At 35.5% G+C, this 18,283-nt stretch overlaps 1 protein-coding gene across 5 annotated transcripts in view; it reads right to left on the reverse strand.

The window, feature by feature from the left end:
• Positions 1–4,960: 4,960 nt before the first annotated feature.
• The window catches only part of Spink5 (serine peptidase inhibitor Kazal type 5), an 85,710-nt gene continuing 72,387 nt past the window's right edge, over positions 4,961–18,283 (reverse strand). The window contains exons 27-34 of one of the 5 annotated variants that reach the window (XM_021266174.2): positions 15,308–15,435; positions 14,394–14,466; positions 13,623–13,709; positions 13,388–13,515; positions 12,534–12,627; positions 10,302–10,432; positions 8,566–8,654; positions 4,961–5,110 (exon numbers count right to left, since the gene is read on the reverse strand). In XM_021266174.2, the coding sequence (XP_021121833.2) occupies positions 5,052–5,110; positions 8,566–8,654; positions 10,302–10,432; positions 12,534–12,627; positions 13,388–13,515; positions 13,623–13,709; positions 14,394–14,466; positions 15,308–15,435 (789 nt within the window). In that variant the 3' untranslated portion in view covers positions 4,961–5,051. Of the gene's footprint in view, positions 5,111–8,565; positions 8,655–10,301; positions 10,433–12,533; positions 12,628–13,387; positions 13,516–13,622; positions 13,710–14,366; positions 14,467–15,307; positions 15,439–18,283 lie in introns of those variants that run through there. The other 4 variants (XM_021266173.2, XM_021266176.2, XM_087180628.1 and 1 more) reach the window with 4 other exon arrangements.

Genomic DNA, 18,283 nt, shown 5'->3' on the forward strand with positions numbered 1-18,283 from the left:
CATTATGTACTGCAAACATATACAAGTAAAAAATAATAATTAAAAGAATAAAAGAAGATGGAAGTGCTTCAAAACAGGCAGACTCTCTTCCTCTTTTCTTCTTTTATTCCATCCCGACTCTAAGTCTATTGCTTGGTGCCATTCACAAGCAGGGTGTGTCTTGCCCTCCTCTGTTTGCTGGCCTCCATGTCCCTTGTTCAGAGACACACCCAGTGCTGTGCTTCACTAACCTGCCAGGTATTTCCTACTCCAATCAAGCTGAGGTATTACAATTAATCCTTGCCATAACCATATGTATTATGAGGAAAATACTGAAAACAGTACAGTGTAAAAATATACTTAACATTGCAGCTAAGAAGAAAATATGCCCAAATCTATCTCTGGCTGTACTGTACTAGGTTCAGTAGATGTGTTTTGGAGGCTCTTACCTCCTCGGGATGCTGCCAGGCAGATTTTTTTTAATTGTGCAAAATATACAGGGTATGAGTTTCACCCAGTTGACAAATTTCAAGGGTGCAGTGGAGTTGTGTTAATTATAAACACAACATTTTACAGCAGTTTTCTAGAACTTCTTTTTATTTCCAATGCCTAAAGCCTTATTCCCATGGAATAGCCATTTTATTTAACCCTTCTCTTGGCTCCTGGCACCCTCCATTCTGCATTCTATTCCTATGAATGGGGCTGCTTCAGATTGATACAGAATCTGCCACTTTGTATTTGCCTTGGACTCAGCACGATGTCCTCAAGGGATGTTGTAACATGTGACACTTTTATGGGTGAGCGATAGTCCATTGTACGTCTATCCCACATTCTCCTTATCCCTCTGTGTGTGGGCATTTAGGGTCCTTTCACCTCTTGGTGATTGTGGATAACCCTGCACTAAACACGAGAGTACATTATTTCTTTCAGGCTCTGATTTCAATTCTTTTGGATTCATGCCCAGCAGTGGAAGTACTTGCTCATATGGAAATTAAATTTTTAATATTTTTTGAAGAATTTCTATTCTGTTCTTCCTGATGATTGCAAAATTTCTCTCATAAAGAGTACACAAGGCTTCCAATTTCTGCACTTTGTGAACATTTACCTTTTGTTTTCAATAGCAGTCATCTGGTCAGGTTTGAGGCCATAGCTCATTGTGGTTTTGGTTTGCATTTCTTGATGATTAGCAATGTCCACACACTCTCATGTACCCATGGGCATTATTGGTTTGTTACATGTAATTCTGCTACTGAGGTAGAGAAAGTATTTGGGATACTAGCCTCTCATCAGATATATGGTTTGAAAATATTTAATCCCATTCTACAATTTTCCTTTCCGCTTTGCTGATTGTTCTCTTTGCTGTGTAGCAGCTTTTGGTTTGATGCAGTTGCACCTGATTTTTGCTTTCATCTCCTATGTTTTGGTGTATTACCTGAGAAATCACTGAGAAGACTAATGTCATGAAGCTTTCCTTGTTTTTTTCCTATCATTTTTACAGTTTCAGGTCTTACATGCAATTCCTTGATTCATTTTGTAATAGATTTTGTATAGGTGTTAAATAACAGTCTAATTCTGTTCTGCTGCATATGACTACCTAGATTCTTCAAAACCAGTTGTTGATAAGACACTAACCAGTACTCTTGGCCAGTATTAAAGGTCAGTCTCTTTTGTTTTTCTTTAAAACTTTATTCTTTTGGATTTACTTAACTTTTAAAATATTCAAACCAGAACGAGTATTTTTTGCTCATTATTTATAATTTTGTCATGTTAACTCAAACATCCTCTGAGTCAAAATTATACACCTTTTTCTGATAATTTTGTGGTAGGAAGCAAAAAAATAAGAAAAAACTGGTTCACAGTTCTATACTATTGCTTTTATTGTTCATGTTTTGTTATTGTTTCTTGTTTAACATTAAGTGATAGTGTTGGAATTTTACTCTTTTTCTAGAATAGTATATTGTGCTTTCAGGTAAGAGCTAATTGAGGGTAAGCAGCAATACAAGATGTCCTTCAGTAAAGACATTCTTATATCAGGAGCCCATCCAACTACTTCCTCATTGACTCTTTTTTTTTGTACCAGAGATCGAACTCAGGACCTTGCACTTGAGAAGTAGGAGACGGCACCACTGAGCTAAATCCACCCCCTCAACTACTGGCACTTCTCCTGAGCACTCAGGAATGGCTTGTGAATGGAGAAGGATGTATCATTTCCCAGTTGACTTTTCAATGGACTTCTAGAACTTCAGAAAATATCCACTGGGGATACAACTTTTCAATTCTCATTTTAGAGACCTTAGAAAAAAAAAGCTCTAGCAGTTTGTCACTTAACACTCTAGAAACAAGATGAATTCTAGAGATGAGAATATGTAGGTGGCCACTTTTCATTATATTATGGGTTCTCTGAATTTCTTTCATGACAGTCAAAGCATTAGACTTCATTTTTAATCTCTATTCCATTACTATATGTAGACTATATTTTCAAATGTACTTCCTCCTGCCATATACTTTGTAGATGTAGAATTGAAGTATGCCATAAACAAGCAGAAGTGACTATTTCTGCTGATAATTAATTATTTTTCTAGGATCACTAGAAATGTAAATTCTATTCTTTTATCTGAAAATCCATCAGACCGATAATGTCATTTGAAAGAACATGACATTTGGGTTTATGCAGCTTGATTTACATGGAGTGTAAGGACATGACATCAAAAGTGATTTAATTGAATTTGTATTTTTGATTTATACCCACTTGCATATGCTCAGCATCTCAGTCACTTTGTTCATCACCAAGACACAATGGCCACCAGTCACAATTTAAAGGAGGAGAAGTTTATTTTGGCTCACAGTTTTAGAAGTTTCAATCCATGGTCAGCTGACACCAATGCAGAAATAGTATGGCTGAAGGGCCAGGCAGAGGAGAAGCTGTTCGTGTCTTGGCAGCCAGGAACCAGGGAGCGAAGGAGCCACTGAATTCACCCTAGATGAATTCACTCTGGAATACAGGGCTCCCATGATCCAACCACCCTTCAAAAACCCTTCTCTGAGCACATGAGAATTTGGGGATGGGAGGGATATATACATGCAGATGGATATATATATATATATATCTATATATATCTATATATATATATCAGAAAGATAGATGATAGAGATAGGGATAGAGATATATGCAAATATTCCCCATTTCTTGTCCCTAGCATCTTGGGTAAGAGATACAAAATCTGTATTTATAAAAGTAGATGATGGACCATATTTGGATTGTGGGGCTGTAGTGTCCTTGCTATAGACAAATTCTGTGATGAACAGACATCTGTCTCCCGTCTTTCATCTTTGTGACTTATCTTCTTCTTGCTCCCTTTGAGTCCTCACACACCAGTCACACTTCCTATTCTATGACAAACATAGGAATGATAAAACTTATAAAAGTTGACATTATATATACTTAACATGTGTTTTACACTGAGAAAAGTATATGGCAAGTTCCTCAATCTGATGTGTTGCATTATGGACTGAATTGTGTTCTTAAAATGGATAGGTTGAAATGCTATCCCCAGTGTGACTATTTGGGAAAAGGAAAATAAGGCTAAATGAAGTTTTAAGAGTGAGGCTCTAGTCTTAAAAGATTGGTGTCCTTATAAGAAAGAGGAAGACACCAGAGATTTCTCTCTGCCCATGCACTGAGGAAAAAACATGTGGGGACATGGCAGCCACCTATAGTTTGAGTTTCATTCAGTTACAGGGGACGAAAATCACAAAATCCTATTATGATTGATCTAGTGGAAACTTGTTTTTTTCAAAAAGAGAGCAGATGGAACTATATAAAGTTATTTTCCCAAATTCAAATACATCAGTGACACCAGGCACAGTTCTTTTGTGGCTGAGAATGCCTTAGACCACAATGGATTCTCCATATGATTTCTCCCTCTGGGAATGTGTTCAGTATCAGTCCAGGATCTTCAAGTGAACTAGGTGACTACATAGTACCATAGGAAACCAGTAACAAGATTCTTAGAATGACACAGTTTCCGCGTGGAGGCAGGAGCTTACACATTGTTTCATCCCACCCCTATTTAACTCTTGGGTTCATCCTCAGATTTCCCATATCTGTGAGCTCATGGTAGAGCAGCATCTTCTAATATGGTAACTTCTACCCACCTGCAGCTATTGAGCACTTGAAATGTGGCTGGTCCAAATTGAGATACACTGAAAGTGTAAAATACACCCCATTGTCAAAAACTTTGTAAATTAAAAAATTTATATTGGTTACATTACTACCTTTTGATATACTAGGCTACATAAAATAAATTATTAGAATTAATTTTACCTATTTGTGTAGCTACTAGAAAACTTAAAATTGCATATGTTGCTTGTACTGCATTTCTGCTGGAGAGTGCTGCCCTGGAGGTTTGCACATATTGCCAGACATTTCCTTAGTCTTTCCTACACTAGGTTACAAGGTTTTAATGTAGGGAATTGTCCTGAAGCAATATGATTTGGTTTGAAAAATTACTAGTTTGTGACATTGGTTGGGATGCGCAAAAGTGAAAGACAGTTTTGCTATTCATGTGGAAATACAGAAGCTAGATACAGGAGCCTGCAGGGTGCTAGGTAGAATTACACAGCTGTTGACAGCTTGAGAGCACGTATCAGCCCACCTCTCATCTAGATACTCCTTCCCAGACATAACAGCAACTTGAATGTGAAGAGTGAGCATTCTCTACTATTGGACTTAACACGGGAACAGGGTAGAATTTTTCCAACTTCTGTAGAATAAAATTCTTAGTATCTAATAATTGACAAAAAAAACCCCTGTGTCCCCCCCAAAAATGTATTCTGCTGAGTCTACATTTATTAACAAGCAGCTGGATGGACAACATAATGATGGGGAGATTTCCAGAGCACAGACTGGATAGGGATTTTTCCATGCCCTCAGGCCACAGAGGCTAGCAGGAAAGAGATGAAAAGACTGAAAATCAGGGAGTCCAATGCCAACATCTCTGTATTGTTTCCTATTGTAAATGAGAAGAGCTCTGAAGCATTATTTTTATATACAGATGGTAAAGGCAGGTGATTCAGAATTGGGTTGTATTTGTTTTCCTTGTGGCTGTCATCAATCCTTGTATCATTGGCCCTAAAAGAGAAGAGAGCAAGTCAGATGCTGAAACTCAAGGACACTGCAGAGATCCAGGCTATATACTCATATACTCATATATTTCTATATAGATACTCATGTATCTTAATCAAAGAAATCCATAGATTCATGCATTCTGCCAAGGACTATTTAAAGTCACTCTCACATTGTACTCAGGGTGATTCTGTGAGTATTGTTTTAGAACCTGGCACATGGTACCTTTTGAACTGGACACAAAAATTAACATGTTTTAACTCTAAATCTGCTCATGCCTACATGTGACTCTCATGGTAATCAAAGAGGGTAGGGGTCATTAACACCATTTCTCAGGTTAGAAAATTAAGCTTGAGAGTTTAGTGACTTACTAAATTCTTAGATTAAGTCATGACAATGCAATTCCGATGATTCCTTGTCTGACTCTTCTATGTTTTCAAACACTCTTGAAATCAATACAGATTGTCCCCGACTTACAAACATTCAAGTTGTGAACTTTCACAGGTGTACTGTAAGACTCATTTTTGTCAGATTACAAATCTGACTTATGAACAATTCTCCTGGAATGTAACCTGTCTGTAAATTGGAGACTTATTGTATTTAAAACATTAAATCAATGTCTTAAAAAGAGGCAGGAAGTTTTCTCCACATATCAGCACATCATCAGTTAGTACTGTCCAGGGAGTAAGTAGCAAAACACAATCACCCCAAACACAGACATCTCATTTAGGGTCCATACCAACTTCACAACCCTGCCTGTGAATTAAAAGTGGCAAGCTATTGTCTTGCTTAATCTGTGAAAATATGTGTCATAAAGTTGAGAATAGCCATTTTTTCATCTCACAAAATAATGTTGGTATCTTCACTAATATAGGAACTACTTGAGTGCAGGTGGAACAGATGGGTCACGGTCAAGCATTGTTCTGCTGACTGTTGTGGTTGGATCCTCCTATGTTGAAGGTTGGAACTCACTACCTAATTTAGTTCAATCTTGTAATTGAGACAATGCCTGCTCTAGGGCCTCTGGTTTTCTGATTTTCCTCTTAACTCAGGGATTGTGACAGGGGATTAGAATGAAGCCAGAATATCTACACTGGGCTCCAAATATTGCACTGAATAACTCTGATAAATGACATGATTTCCCCCAATTTGGTTTTCTATAAAATGAGAAAGATAATAATTCTGACTCTCATCATGGGTCATTGTGAGGAATCAAGGGGAAAATGCACATACAACTCTCTTAAACTACACATGTTATAGTAGTCACTGTACAATAGTTAGTATATGATAGAGAGTACTATGTAGTAAGCAGTAGTATAGGTTTTAGTGTTCTCATCCTGTTTTTCCAGGAAAGTTGTGACTCTCTGGGATTATTTCCATTTTGGGGTTGCTAGACTCTCTTGGAGAATCTTCCACCCAGGAGCAATGCTTAGGCAATATGTTGCAATCTCCAGGATATACAACCATAGTAGTCATCAGAGCGATGCTGGGTCATGTATTATGTCCAAGGTCACACCACTGAACTGTACAAGGAGAACTAAAATTTCATTCATGTCCAGGACAACTTTTGTTGTAATGATTTCTATCAACAACACCACAAAAATTCCTGTCATTAATAATGAAAAAAATTATAATGAGAAAAAGATAAGGAGCAAAGTGAGTGATGTTTCAGCATCAAACAAAACTGAAATTAGAGGGCTGGTCTGGGATCTGCATTCAAGTATTTTTCAGTAAACATGCTGTGGAATTCTAAAAGAAAGAAAACACCTAGAGATGAAGGAAGAAACTTTCTTATTTAAAAAAAACTTGTATGCTGACATCTATTAGAATTCTTCATTATTTGAAGAAATGTATCTTATCAATTTAACCTTAAGGAGAGTTCCTCATGATACAGCTTCTGTCAAGTCACCTACACAGAATGAGAGAGTACAGGGAAGTGAAGTCCTAGGTGAGGTCTATTGGACTCTTCAAGATTATTTTGACCTCTTTGTTCTGCAATATACATAAGTGTTTATGTTTGTGAGAAAAATAGTATATTCCATCAAGAAAACAAGAAGCAAATCACTAAGCATGTATAGGAAATAGGAAATAGAGAAAATAATATAACAGCTAGAGTAGGGCCAGGGATTTAGCTCAGTGGTTCTGGCACCTGCCTTGCAAACGCAAGGTCCCGAGTTCAATCCCTGGTATCAAAAAAAAAAAAAAAAAAGAAAAGAAAAACAACAACAACAAAAATCATCTAGAGTAAAAGTTTAAAGCTTTCTTTTTTCTGAATGTGTAAACACCCAGAGTAAGTAAATAACTGTCAAGTCCACAGGAGAAGGAAATGGAGGTTTTCTAGTTCTCAGTCTTACTACTGCTATGTGAAAGCCAAAACACTGTAGGTGATAGCTCTTGCATAGCTAACTCCCATATCAAGGAAGTGTGACCTCATATTCCCATAGTTTTGCTTAACAATGATACCTAAACCTAGCAGCATGTATTCCAATTCCATCATTGTCAAAGCCTATTGTGGCAGTGGAATGGAGCAATATAGCTATGAATAAAATTATTTTATTAAATATCATCTATTAAAACATTACTTATTATATTAGGTATAATTACTGAATATTAAATTTAATTTATTTTAAAAAATTAAATACAGTGGCAGGGTCTATTTTTCTAGTTTATATTTTTGGCTCTTTCTCTAAATTTACGCTTTGGTCTGAAACATTATGAAAATAGTGATAATAATAAAAGATGCCACTCATTTTTCAGGCACTGTGTCTAATGCTTGGAAGCCAATGTTTAGTGAATATTTTGATAGTTTGTTGAACTCTCCTGTTAGAGTGTTGAGGTAATTCACCAGAGTTTTCTGTGTGAAGAATGTCAAAAATGGTAATTTGAACTCATATTTATCCTATAACAAATATTTTCTTTTATTTAAAACTTTCTACTTTTCCAAGTTATAGATCATCTTTTCTGAGGACTATACTACTCAAATATAGTCACTAGGGAGCAAAGTCATAGAAAAGTCAGCAATGTGTGTTGAGGTATCTTTATAGGAGTTTTAGTGCAGCAGGCTAATTTCCAATGTTGAACAAAGTAAATGCAGTGTTACATGCAAGGATGTGACAGTTACATAGTAATCGTTTCAATCCAGCTCTGTCACTATCTGCTCTCTCTCAGTTTCTGTCTCATCTTTCCTTTGTACATCACAGATTAAAGCCTATTCTGCAAAAAGTAATGACAGATTACAGACACTTCTCAGAAACAACCTATTAAATTTTCCAGTAAACAGTTTTAAATGTAAAGTGCTCTATTGTTATCTCCACATACTTCATAGTAAAAATGAGACCAATTCTGGGACCACCTGGCCTAGCATCACTTCCCTCACCTGGAAATTTCTATTACCCATGCAGGAGAACAAGCACAGAACCAACCACTTCCCACCCTGTAGCCATGAGAGCCACTGTACTCACCTTTGCGGGCAGTGTCAGGTGTCATTTCTGAAGTGCTGCTCTCCTCACACCTCCCTAGACTACGTATGTGTGTATTAGTCTGATGTATCCTGAAATAGAACAGAGAACTCTTCAATGATGGGAAAAAACACAATTATAATGAGAAAGAAATAGGAGCAAAGTGAGTGATGGTCAAACAACAAATCAAACTGAAATTAGAGAGCTACCCTGGGATTTTCCTTCAACCATTTTCAAGTAGGCATAAGCCTCTCTGTGTGTTCTAGATTTATCTTCTATCCCTGAATCTATTTCATAACATTCCATCCACTACTATACTCACAGAAATGCTGAATCTTGGAGATCATTAATCCAAAAGGCATTTTGTAAATAGAAAAATTAGATTCCAGAATTTGACTTTGTTGAGTATAAAATTGCTTGGGAAATGGAAAGAATAACAAGACACAATAATACAATCAGAATTTCATAGTTTGAAATAATTTAAAAGCTTGAAATTTGTAATACTTAGAGTATTAAAAATCAAACATCTTGTTTGCCTCTGATGATGGGAAACTCATTGTCTAACAAGGCAAGGTGGTCTGTCTTTGAACACTGATAAGTTGAAATGTTTCTTTTATGACTTTTTTAAGCCCACAGAAACCATTATTTGTCACTTTGCTGTATAATACTTACTCCCAGCCTCCTCAGCCAAACAATCCATCCTAAGGCATTCTTTATTAATATTTTCATCCATTTGAGTTTCTGACTCTAAAGTTCTTGAATAGAGGGCCATTTTTATGGATCTATAAAGCTAATGGAAATTTGGATGAAATTATATTGATAATTTAGGCCCTTAAATTTGAAATAAAGAGGAACTGAAATATTTCTGGATTAGAGATATGGTATATACAATAATTGAATTCCTGGAAGATATGTTCATTTGTTAAGTAAAGATTTAGTTTTTTAAAAATACGTAAGGTCTATGTATAGATTTTATAACTTGTCACCATACTTTTGTTATAAAATGGTGAAATGGAGAGAAAGAGTGGAAAAGGGAGAAATTATTACCAATAATCAGATAACATTTGAGCAAGAGAGCAACAACAAAACCAAAACCAGGTCACTTATAGTTAACCTAAAATAAAGACATGTTTATAGCTGTCAAAACAGCTCCTCAGTGAACTGTTTCTACATCTCAAAAGGAGAAACTGAGACTCCAAATGATGAGGGTATATGAACATGGAAACATGGATATTAAAAAATCTGAGAATAGACTGCAGATGTGGCATTTATCCTAGTGTGCTTTCTTTTGTATGGTACCACTTTGCTTTTGTATGGTACCACTTTCAAAGGAATACTTAGAGAAGGTGGAAAATCAGTGACTGGTGGTCATAGGACCTTTTAGATACTGCAGGTCAGGTTGACTCTATACAGCATTGGTTCTCAACTGTTTTGCTCTGATACCAACACACAGGCTTATAGAGATGTTCGGTAATTGTAACTCCACCACTTTTTGTTCTTTTCTTTTACTCATTAAAGTATATGACAATGTAAGTAAACAATTTCACTAAAGGGATAGCACTGAGTCCTTGTTATTTTATATATAAGAAAGATAATTCACATGCTTTGATTTTTTAACTGATATGATTAATAAATGATCTCAATACACCTAAAATTGATATCAGCATACTACTGTTGGTTAGTACTACAATTGGGAGCCACTACACTAGAATATAGGAAGAGGTAACTTGTATACTTACAGGTTTTCATGACATAGGATGCAAGGATTGCTATATGTTTGACCATTATCACCACAGACAGGGTGTAAGTCCTTTGGGCAAAGAAAACCCATCCTGGGCAATACTCGATAGTTCTTGCACATCTCAGAATCCTGAACAAGCAAAGCATAAAGGAGACTTGCTTAAGAGTATTTAAGGGAAGCAGTAAGTTTGGGAGAACCTCTTGGTTTCCTTAATCATGATTAAGACAAGAGCTGTGATATAGGTTTTATGAAGTCCCATAATCACTTCATAACATATTAAGTGGCTTTAACTTCCTGGATTTGGTTTCTTTTAATTACAGGCATTTCTAAAAAAAGGAGAACAAAACAATAAAAAGGAAAAATCCTACAAAATATAAGGCATGATTTGCTGGGGCATGCCTAAAGGAAGACCACTAGAGCTTGGGATGTAGCTCAGTGGAGCCGAGCCTGCCTGGCAAGTGCAAGGTCCTGAGTTCTGTCCCTGGTACCGGAAGAACACTAGGATGGCACTCAATGAAGGTCCTGGTTATATTCAATCTAGAAAGTAAAGACCCTGAAGCAAATACTAGCTATAACAACAACAATAATAACAACAAGATTAATCAGAAGAAAGAAAAAAAAGGTAAGTCTATAAAAAGAATTTTTAAAAGAAAGAAAAATTATAGATTTGAAGAAGACAAATCCAATGGTAAAGGGAACTGTGTTAAACATTAATGAGTACTTTACTTAAAGTAAATTGTCAAACTGAAAGAAAAAAGTCAACTGTAAGATGTTTACAAGAAATATAGTTTGAAAGTAACAGGCTGAGAGTAACAGAATGAGTTTTCTAAATAACTCTTAAAATTTAAAGTAATCATAAAATTTATAAATAGTTGGGAGTAAATGACAATGAAAATATAAGCTATCAAATCTCAGAAATTAAAGAAGAGAGGTAAGGAAAAGTTATGATTTTATACAGACATTGTTAAAAAGAGACTGTTCTAAAAAATCAATAATCTAACTCTCAAAAAGATAGCAGCTAAAGAGAAAATTAAGCTCAAAGAAAATAACAGAAAGAGTAAAGAAGAGAAAGTGATGAAACAGAAATTAGAACAAAGCCAAGTAGCTGCTTGAAACATTACTAAATAAATAAAAAGATTAATAAAGTAGGAAAACACATCACCATTATTAGAAATAAAAAAGACAAAAAGTATATGAACTATAGCTATTAAAAGGATGATGTAGAAGTGTTATGAATAAATCTGTGCTAAAATTTTAACAATTTAAATTAATAAAATTCTTGAAGACTACTTTCTGAAGCAAAGAACACAAATAAATTTATCAGTATAGTATCTCTAATGTTCATTTCAGAGGTGCCAAGCGTATTAACTTGCTTGTTCTTTTGCTTTGCTTAATGATTCAAACATCTAAATGAATTGTTTTATATTGCATATTATTTTGTATGTTTTGTTTAGATTGCTCCATATTGATATAAATATTCAGGTAGAATTTAGACAAGCAACTTCTATGAATCTCTGGCAAAGGTGGATTAACCCAGGTAAATAAATCATATTTTGAAGGTAACTGTTTTTGCAGGGTCCAGTAAGTACTTGGATAAAGCATTCCAAAGAAAAAGCAGAGAGAGGAAACAAAAAAGGATGTTTATTTTTTCATACATAGTACATCAGTTCTGAACCAATTTTGTTTACTTCATCTTCCAAATGAACCCCATGTTCATCTATCTCCCATGAGCTTCACCACTTCTACCATGGTGAAAATCTGCATTTTCTCTTCTGGGGATTATTGCAATTGCTCAGGTATTGTCTCACTTCCGTATGTGCCTCCCTGTATTTCCAAAAGCGCTTATCCTTCAGCTCCCCTCTGCACTCTAGATGATTGGGAAAGGATTCAGATGGGATGGGCAGTAAGTGGAAGCTGAATGATGAACCTTTTCCATCTGTTGAAATTCCAGAATTCAGGCATCGAACACAGATGAGATTAGTCACATTCACTACACACTCACTTCTTAAAATTTTTAAATATACTAAACTGAATCAAGGCTAATGATTTCAAAGAATAGAATAATGACAGATGAGTAATCCCAGAGCTTTCACTAAGCACAAACTACACTTAGTCCTGAAGCCACTTGAAGCTGCACTGTATCAGCATCCCGAGATCCTTCTGTGCAAATGGAGATTGTGGCTTGAAAAGTTAATTTAATGAGTAGCTTTTCAGAAAGCATCATTCTTACCAGAGAAGAATTGGAGGAATCCAGTCTCTCTTCAGATGCTCTAATATGGGATGGCGTTGCTTGAAGTTTTGCCCTTTCTAAAGCTTCCTTTTGACTAGAGAAGGAAATAAAAATTAATTTAAATCAATATTCACAAGGGCCAGCTCTGTAACTTCCAGTGGAAAGTTAAATAATCATAGGAAACCAAGTTAGAGTCATAAAACATTCAAAGAGTAACTAGGATGGTATATCAAGATAAGTAGACAACTGGAAACAGGCTAAGAGCTCTGGTCACGTAATAGATGTGAAACCTTAGGCAAGTGGCTAAAGTCTGAGTTTCAGCTTCCTAGAACACAAGAACAGAGCCGTACTGGTAATTTCACCTCAAAGAACATGCACTTGTAGAAAGTTAAGTAATATGTTTTCCTCGTGGTTTTTAAAAACATCACCATCCTGTCCATTGGTCTCTGAATTTGCTTTAGAAACCCTTTCCAGAAAGCAAATTCTTTAGCCCTAGAAGTTCTGACTTAATATATTTTGAAGCACAAAACAACTGTATTCTTTAAAATAGGCTTTTCAGTTGGGTCTGCTATAGTTGTGGAACAGAGATTTGTAACAATTTCTTCCAACTATGATGCTTAAAGTGGGAAAACATTAAGTTACACAGCTAGCCCTCTGATTAGAACTTACATCTGGTTTCCTGTTTCTAGTCCAAGCTCCCTTTATACTGTCAGATATTCTCAAGCTAAGGACCTTGATCCTGAAGACCAGTGAAGAACTCTATGGACATATGAGTACACATGTTTATTAAATCAGCAATTTCTAGCTGTGCAGGTCCGTGGATAACTGAAGCTGGAGCAGACTCCTGTACTCACAAGACAGCTCTGCACTTGAAGCACTTGTTTTTATAGGTCCTCCCGTCGGCACTGCGCACAGGGTCATTCTCCTGCGTGCAGGCTAGCTCATTGTTCCTCTCATTCTTCCGAAATTCACTGCACTCATCCTAGAAAATGTGAAAAGGGAAGTGAACATGGCCTTTTCCCTTTTGCTTGGTTGTTTTCTCAGACTTGTTTTTAGGGAATCCTCTCCTAGCCCTGGGCTCAGACTCACTGCACTTATGCCAATGTAGGCCAAGGAACTCCCAGACTGTCTAAAGTTTGTATCTTCTGCTTCACTCGTAACCTCTTTGCACTGGTCCTGGAAGTGGAGGGAAACATAAAACAACACTTGATAGACCCTATTTGTCTCCCTCTCCCTTTCATCCATTGTTCCTTTCCCCCATTTTCCACTTAAGGTGTGCTTTTAACCCAAGGAGAACCTAACTCTACAAATGTGATTATCACTGTTAAAGGACTGAATGAAGATGTCTTCTTTGCAGTCTTGAAAAGCAAATAGAAAAGGTAGCATGATGCATGCACATTATTGATTCATTGATGCTGAGAAAATCATCTGGAGAAAATAAAAGAGATATCAAAGAGAGAAGCTAAACAGGAAATTTAAGATTAATTAATATTACCTGAATTATAAAAATCATCAACAAGCTACCTGCCTGATTTCACATTTAAAATGTCAGAAATAAAGCATGCAGTTCAGGTGATAAGGGATTACATGCTCTACTTTTCAATCCATATTTCTCCAAAAGCAAAATGCCTAAAGCAACAATTAACACACATTCTAGAGGAAATCTACAAAATCAAGAAAGCCCCATCAAGCCCCAAATCACAGCAACAAACTCTTATTATGACCCAAAGTATCAATGTTGACAAAATGATTTTTCTTTGAAGCAAAGTATTAGTATCTTTATAATCCGATCCTTGGAGAAGAAAGCAAGATTCTGAAGGTGAAAAGTAAGAGTTATTTTGTTAGCTTTTAGTAAATAACCTTTGCATCCTTTGAGGGTTGGGAATTTGATTTTTCTTCATCATCTTTTTTCCTTTCCCTAGCTTCTCGCTCACTGTAAAATAAAAAAGAAGGATAATAGGATTTTTCTAGAGTTATTATTGAATTCTGTTTAAGTAATTTTCCAATGCTAAACATTAAAAAATGTAACATTTTTTCTCATGTTTAAAAAATTAAAAATACTATTCTTTAGGCAGTTTCAAATATTGGAATTTTCATATAATATTTGTAGCAATATTCCCAGTTTTAAATGATTCAGTCACCCAGGATGATATTATACTGAAAGGCTATTTTTAGAATATTGTAGAATAAATATTCTACACTGTCATTTAGAAGGTTGCCTCTTAAGATGTGTTATATACATTTATCAGCTCTCCACCATGAATATAATAATTATGTACTGTAAACATTTTAAAACATAGAAAGCTGTCTCATTTTCTTTTTCACTTTCCTGATTAAATTTTAACTCAATTCTCAGTTTTGGTTGTTCTATACATAGAAGGATTTGAAGTTTATAAATACTTTTTAAATGTAGTATTACTTTGAACTGCCACAAAACTATATTGTGCAGTTACAGTATTTCTTTTATATATCAGCAGAACTGAGGCTCCATAAAGCAAACCAGCCTATCTCTGGTTACTTTCTGGTACACTTTCTCTTTAAAGATCACCAATTTTGTCAGCATATAATCCTACCCAGAGACTCCGAAGGTGATTATGTTTTCATCATCAGAATAAATATTCTTGTTAAAGTACTTTGGAGCTAACTATTCATCTCTAAAATGAGAAGCTACTTATCTGTAACATGTAAAGTGTCTCAGGTGGAAAGTAATAAGAACTATTTTCTGGCAAACAGACACCAATATACAGAACTCATGGAGGGGCCTCTTTACATACAAGATGCTCTGGCACATGGCACACTTGTTGACATGCATCTTGCCATCGGGGCCTCGAACAGGGTTGTTATCTCTGGTGCACACAAGTTTCCCATCCTTCTGCTTGTTCCGGAATTCATAGCACTGATCCTGCTGAACAGAAGAAAAAAAGTGTTACTACTATAATTTAACCTTTGAATTGTGAAACTATGACTGACTGGTTAGATAGGAACTCATAACACTTAAGGAAAAAAATAGAGAAAATGAGGTTTCAGAGATGGAATGTGTTTTAAAGGCCCTTTTTCAATCTGCCTAAGACATTTGAATTTGAATCCTCCCTTAGATCTCTCTCAATAACTGTCTTGCCCCAGGGGAACTGTACTACTGCCTAGGTAGCCCACGCCATTTCTGCACAGTTTCTGTGAAGATGGGCCCCAAATATATCTCCCTGCAACTGCACTCATTACTCCATCCAAAATGTGTTATTTTTAAAACTCTTAGAATAAGCTAAAAATGCTTTCAGTTTTGTTTTTGAATAACAATATATTTCTAAAAAATAATGTGTATTACATGCCAGACATTTGTTCTTCTGTGCTTTAATCAATTTCCTTTAGTGACCCTACAAATCATCTAAGATAAACATTTGTTGTCCCCATTTTACAGATGAGAAAAATAAGACACGGTCATTGAGTAGTCAAAGTTAGTGCTGGATTTAGGACCAGAAACCTGCTAACACCTAGAGCATTCTTTTTTTAAACAAAATATTTTATTTGAAAAATAATAGAGAAAAAAAATCAAAGAAATTATGGCAAATCCAAAGGCCTCAAACTTATTTAAATGTATTTTGTTTTTTGAGTTACATTTGGTAGAAAATAAGGACAGAACTGGCATTTTTGAAAACACTCTTCAGTCTTTTTATTAGAACTAAAACCAAGGAAAATTAATTTGTAAATGAGCTATCTTTTTTACTCCTTCACTTTCATTTGGCAGAGAATGAAACTCCTACCAGTTGTATGAAAATAGACCTGACATTTTGTTGATTGAAAAATAAAAAAAAAAAAGAACCCGTGGAACTGAGCCCAAGGGATCTGGCTTCTGTTGAAATCTTCTCTTAAAACCTAAAGAGACAAAGTAGACACATGGAAACATTATCTTAAAAAATACCACTAGCAGCTTAAACACTACAGAGTTTCTTCACATGAGAAATCTAAAATATAGACAAGGACCAAAAGAGAAGATACATAATAGGAAGTAGGGCGATAGATTTTGTTCAAAGGGGAAAGGATTCAAGGGATGGAGGGAGAGTGGAAGAGAAGGAAAGAAAAGGGATGAAAAAAGATTGAAAATGTATTATGTCCATGTACCAACCCTGCATAAGGAATATGATCATCCTGCAATATAAACATGTACTAATAAATAATAAAACAGAAAAGATAATAAAAATACTGTTGGTAACTTAGATTGTGATTTTCCTTCTTTCTTCAAATTGTGATACCCATAAAGAATTCCAGGCCTACTTTTCAAAAATTTTGTTGATATATTTTAGATATGCACAATGACATTCATCATAGGGAATTTGTACCTGTACTTGATACATCTTGGTTCTTTTTCCCTGTTCCTCTCCCTTCCCTTCAACCTCTCTTCCCCTCTGTATTTACAAAAGCTTTAATTCCATTTTTTCTTCTATTCTTTTTTTCTTGTCCCTTCCTTCTTTCCCCCCTCCCCTCTTCCTCTTCCTCCTTCTCATTAGAACATTTTCTTCCCATTTCTCAATATCTATTATACATTTTTGTCTTTATTTATACCTTTGGTTTCTCATACCAGAGAAGCAATGCAGTATTTAAACGTGTCCAATTTATTTCACTTAAGAGTGTAGTCTCAAGGTCCATCCATTTACCTAGAAATGTCTCAATCCTATTCTTCTTTATGGTTGAGTAGTACTCCATTGCATAAAACAACCACATCTTCTTTATTCATTCTTCAGTTGATGGATATTTGGGCTTTTTCCAAGCTTTAGCTATTACAAACTGTGCTTCTATAAACATGGGTGTGCATATATAGCTGTGGTAGGATGCTTTTAATTCTTTTGAAAAGATACCAAGAAGGGGAATACTGGGGTCAAAAGGAGCCTCTAGTTTTAGTTTTTTGAGGAATTTTCACACTGATTTCCACAATGGTTGCACCAGTCTACACTCCCACCAACAGTGGAGAAAGATTCCTTTTTCCTCCACATCCCCTCTAGCATTTGTTATTGGTTGATTTCTTGATAACAGCCATTCATACTAGGGTGAGGTGGAATCTCAATGTTATTTTAATTTGCAGCTCTCAAATCACCAGTCTGTTGAAAATTTTTTCATATATTTATTTGCTGTTTCTACTTCATCTGAGAAGTGTCTTTTCATTTCAGATGCCCATTTTTGGATTGGGTCTTTAAATTTGGGAACTCCATTTTGTTTTGTTTTTTAGTTCTTTATATATTACAGATATTATTCCTTTTTCTGAGGAAAATTTTTTTTCCCACTCTGTGGTTGTCTCTTCACTCTGTGGGTGATTTCTTTTGCTGTGCAAAAGCTTTCTAAAAAGATGAGATCCTAGTTTTTGATTCTTTGTGATATTTCCTGTGTGATCGAGGTTTTGTTCCTAAAGTCTTTGCTTACAACAATGTCTTTATGAGTTCTACCTAGTCTCTAGTCCAGCAGATTTAGTAGTTTCTGTTTTAATATTTAGATCTTTGATCCATTTCAATTTTAATTTAGAGCATGGTAAGAAATATGTGTCTAGTTATAATCTTCGGCATGTGGAAAAACCTGTTTTACTAGCAACATTTATTTAAGAGGCTATTTTTCTTTGAAAAATTTGGCTCCTTTGTCAATGATAAGGTGACTGAATGTGTTTGGAGTTGTCTCTGCATCTTTTAATATGTTCCACTGATCCTCTGGTCTGTTTTTTTTTCCAGTAGCATGCTGTTTTTATCACAGTAGCTTTGTAATATAATTTC

The sequence above is a fragment of the Heterocephalus glaber genome, unplaced genomic scaffold (assembly GCF_053883595.1).
Source record: "Heterocephalus glaber isolate CG9 unplaced genomic scaffold, H.glaber_assembly_v1.0 deba00001463, whole genome shotgun sequence".
Taxonomy (NCBI): domain Eukaryota; kingdom Metazoa; phylum Chordata; class Mammalia; order Rodentia; family Bathyergidae; genus Heterocephalus; species Heterocephalus glaber.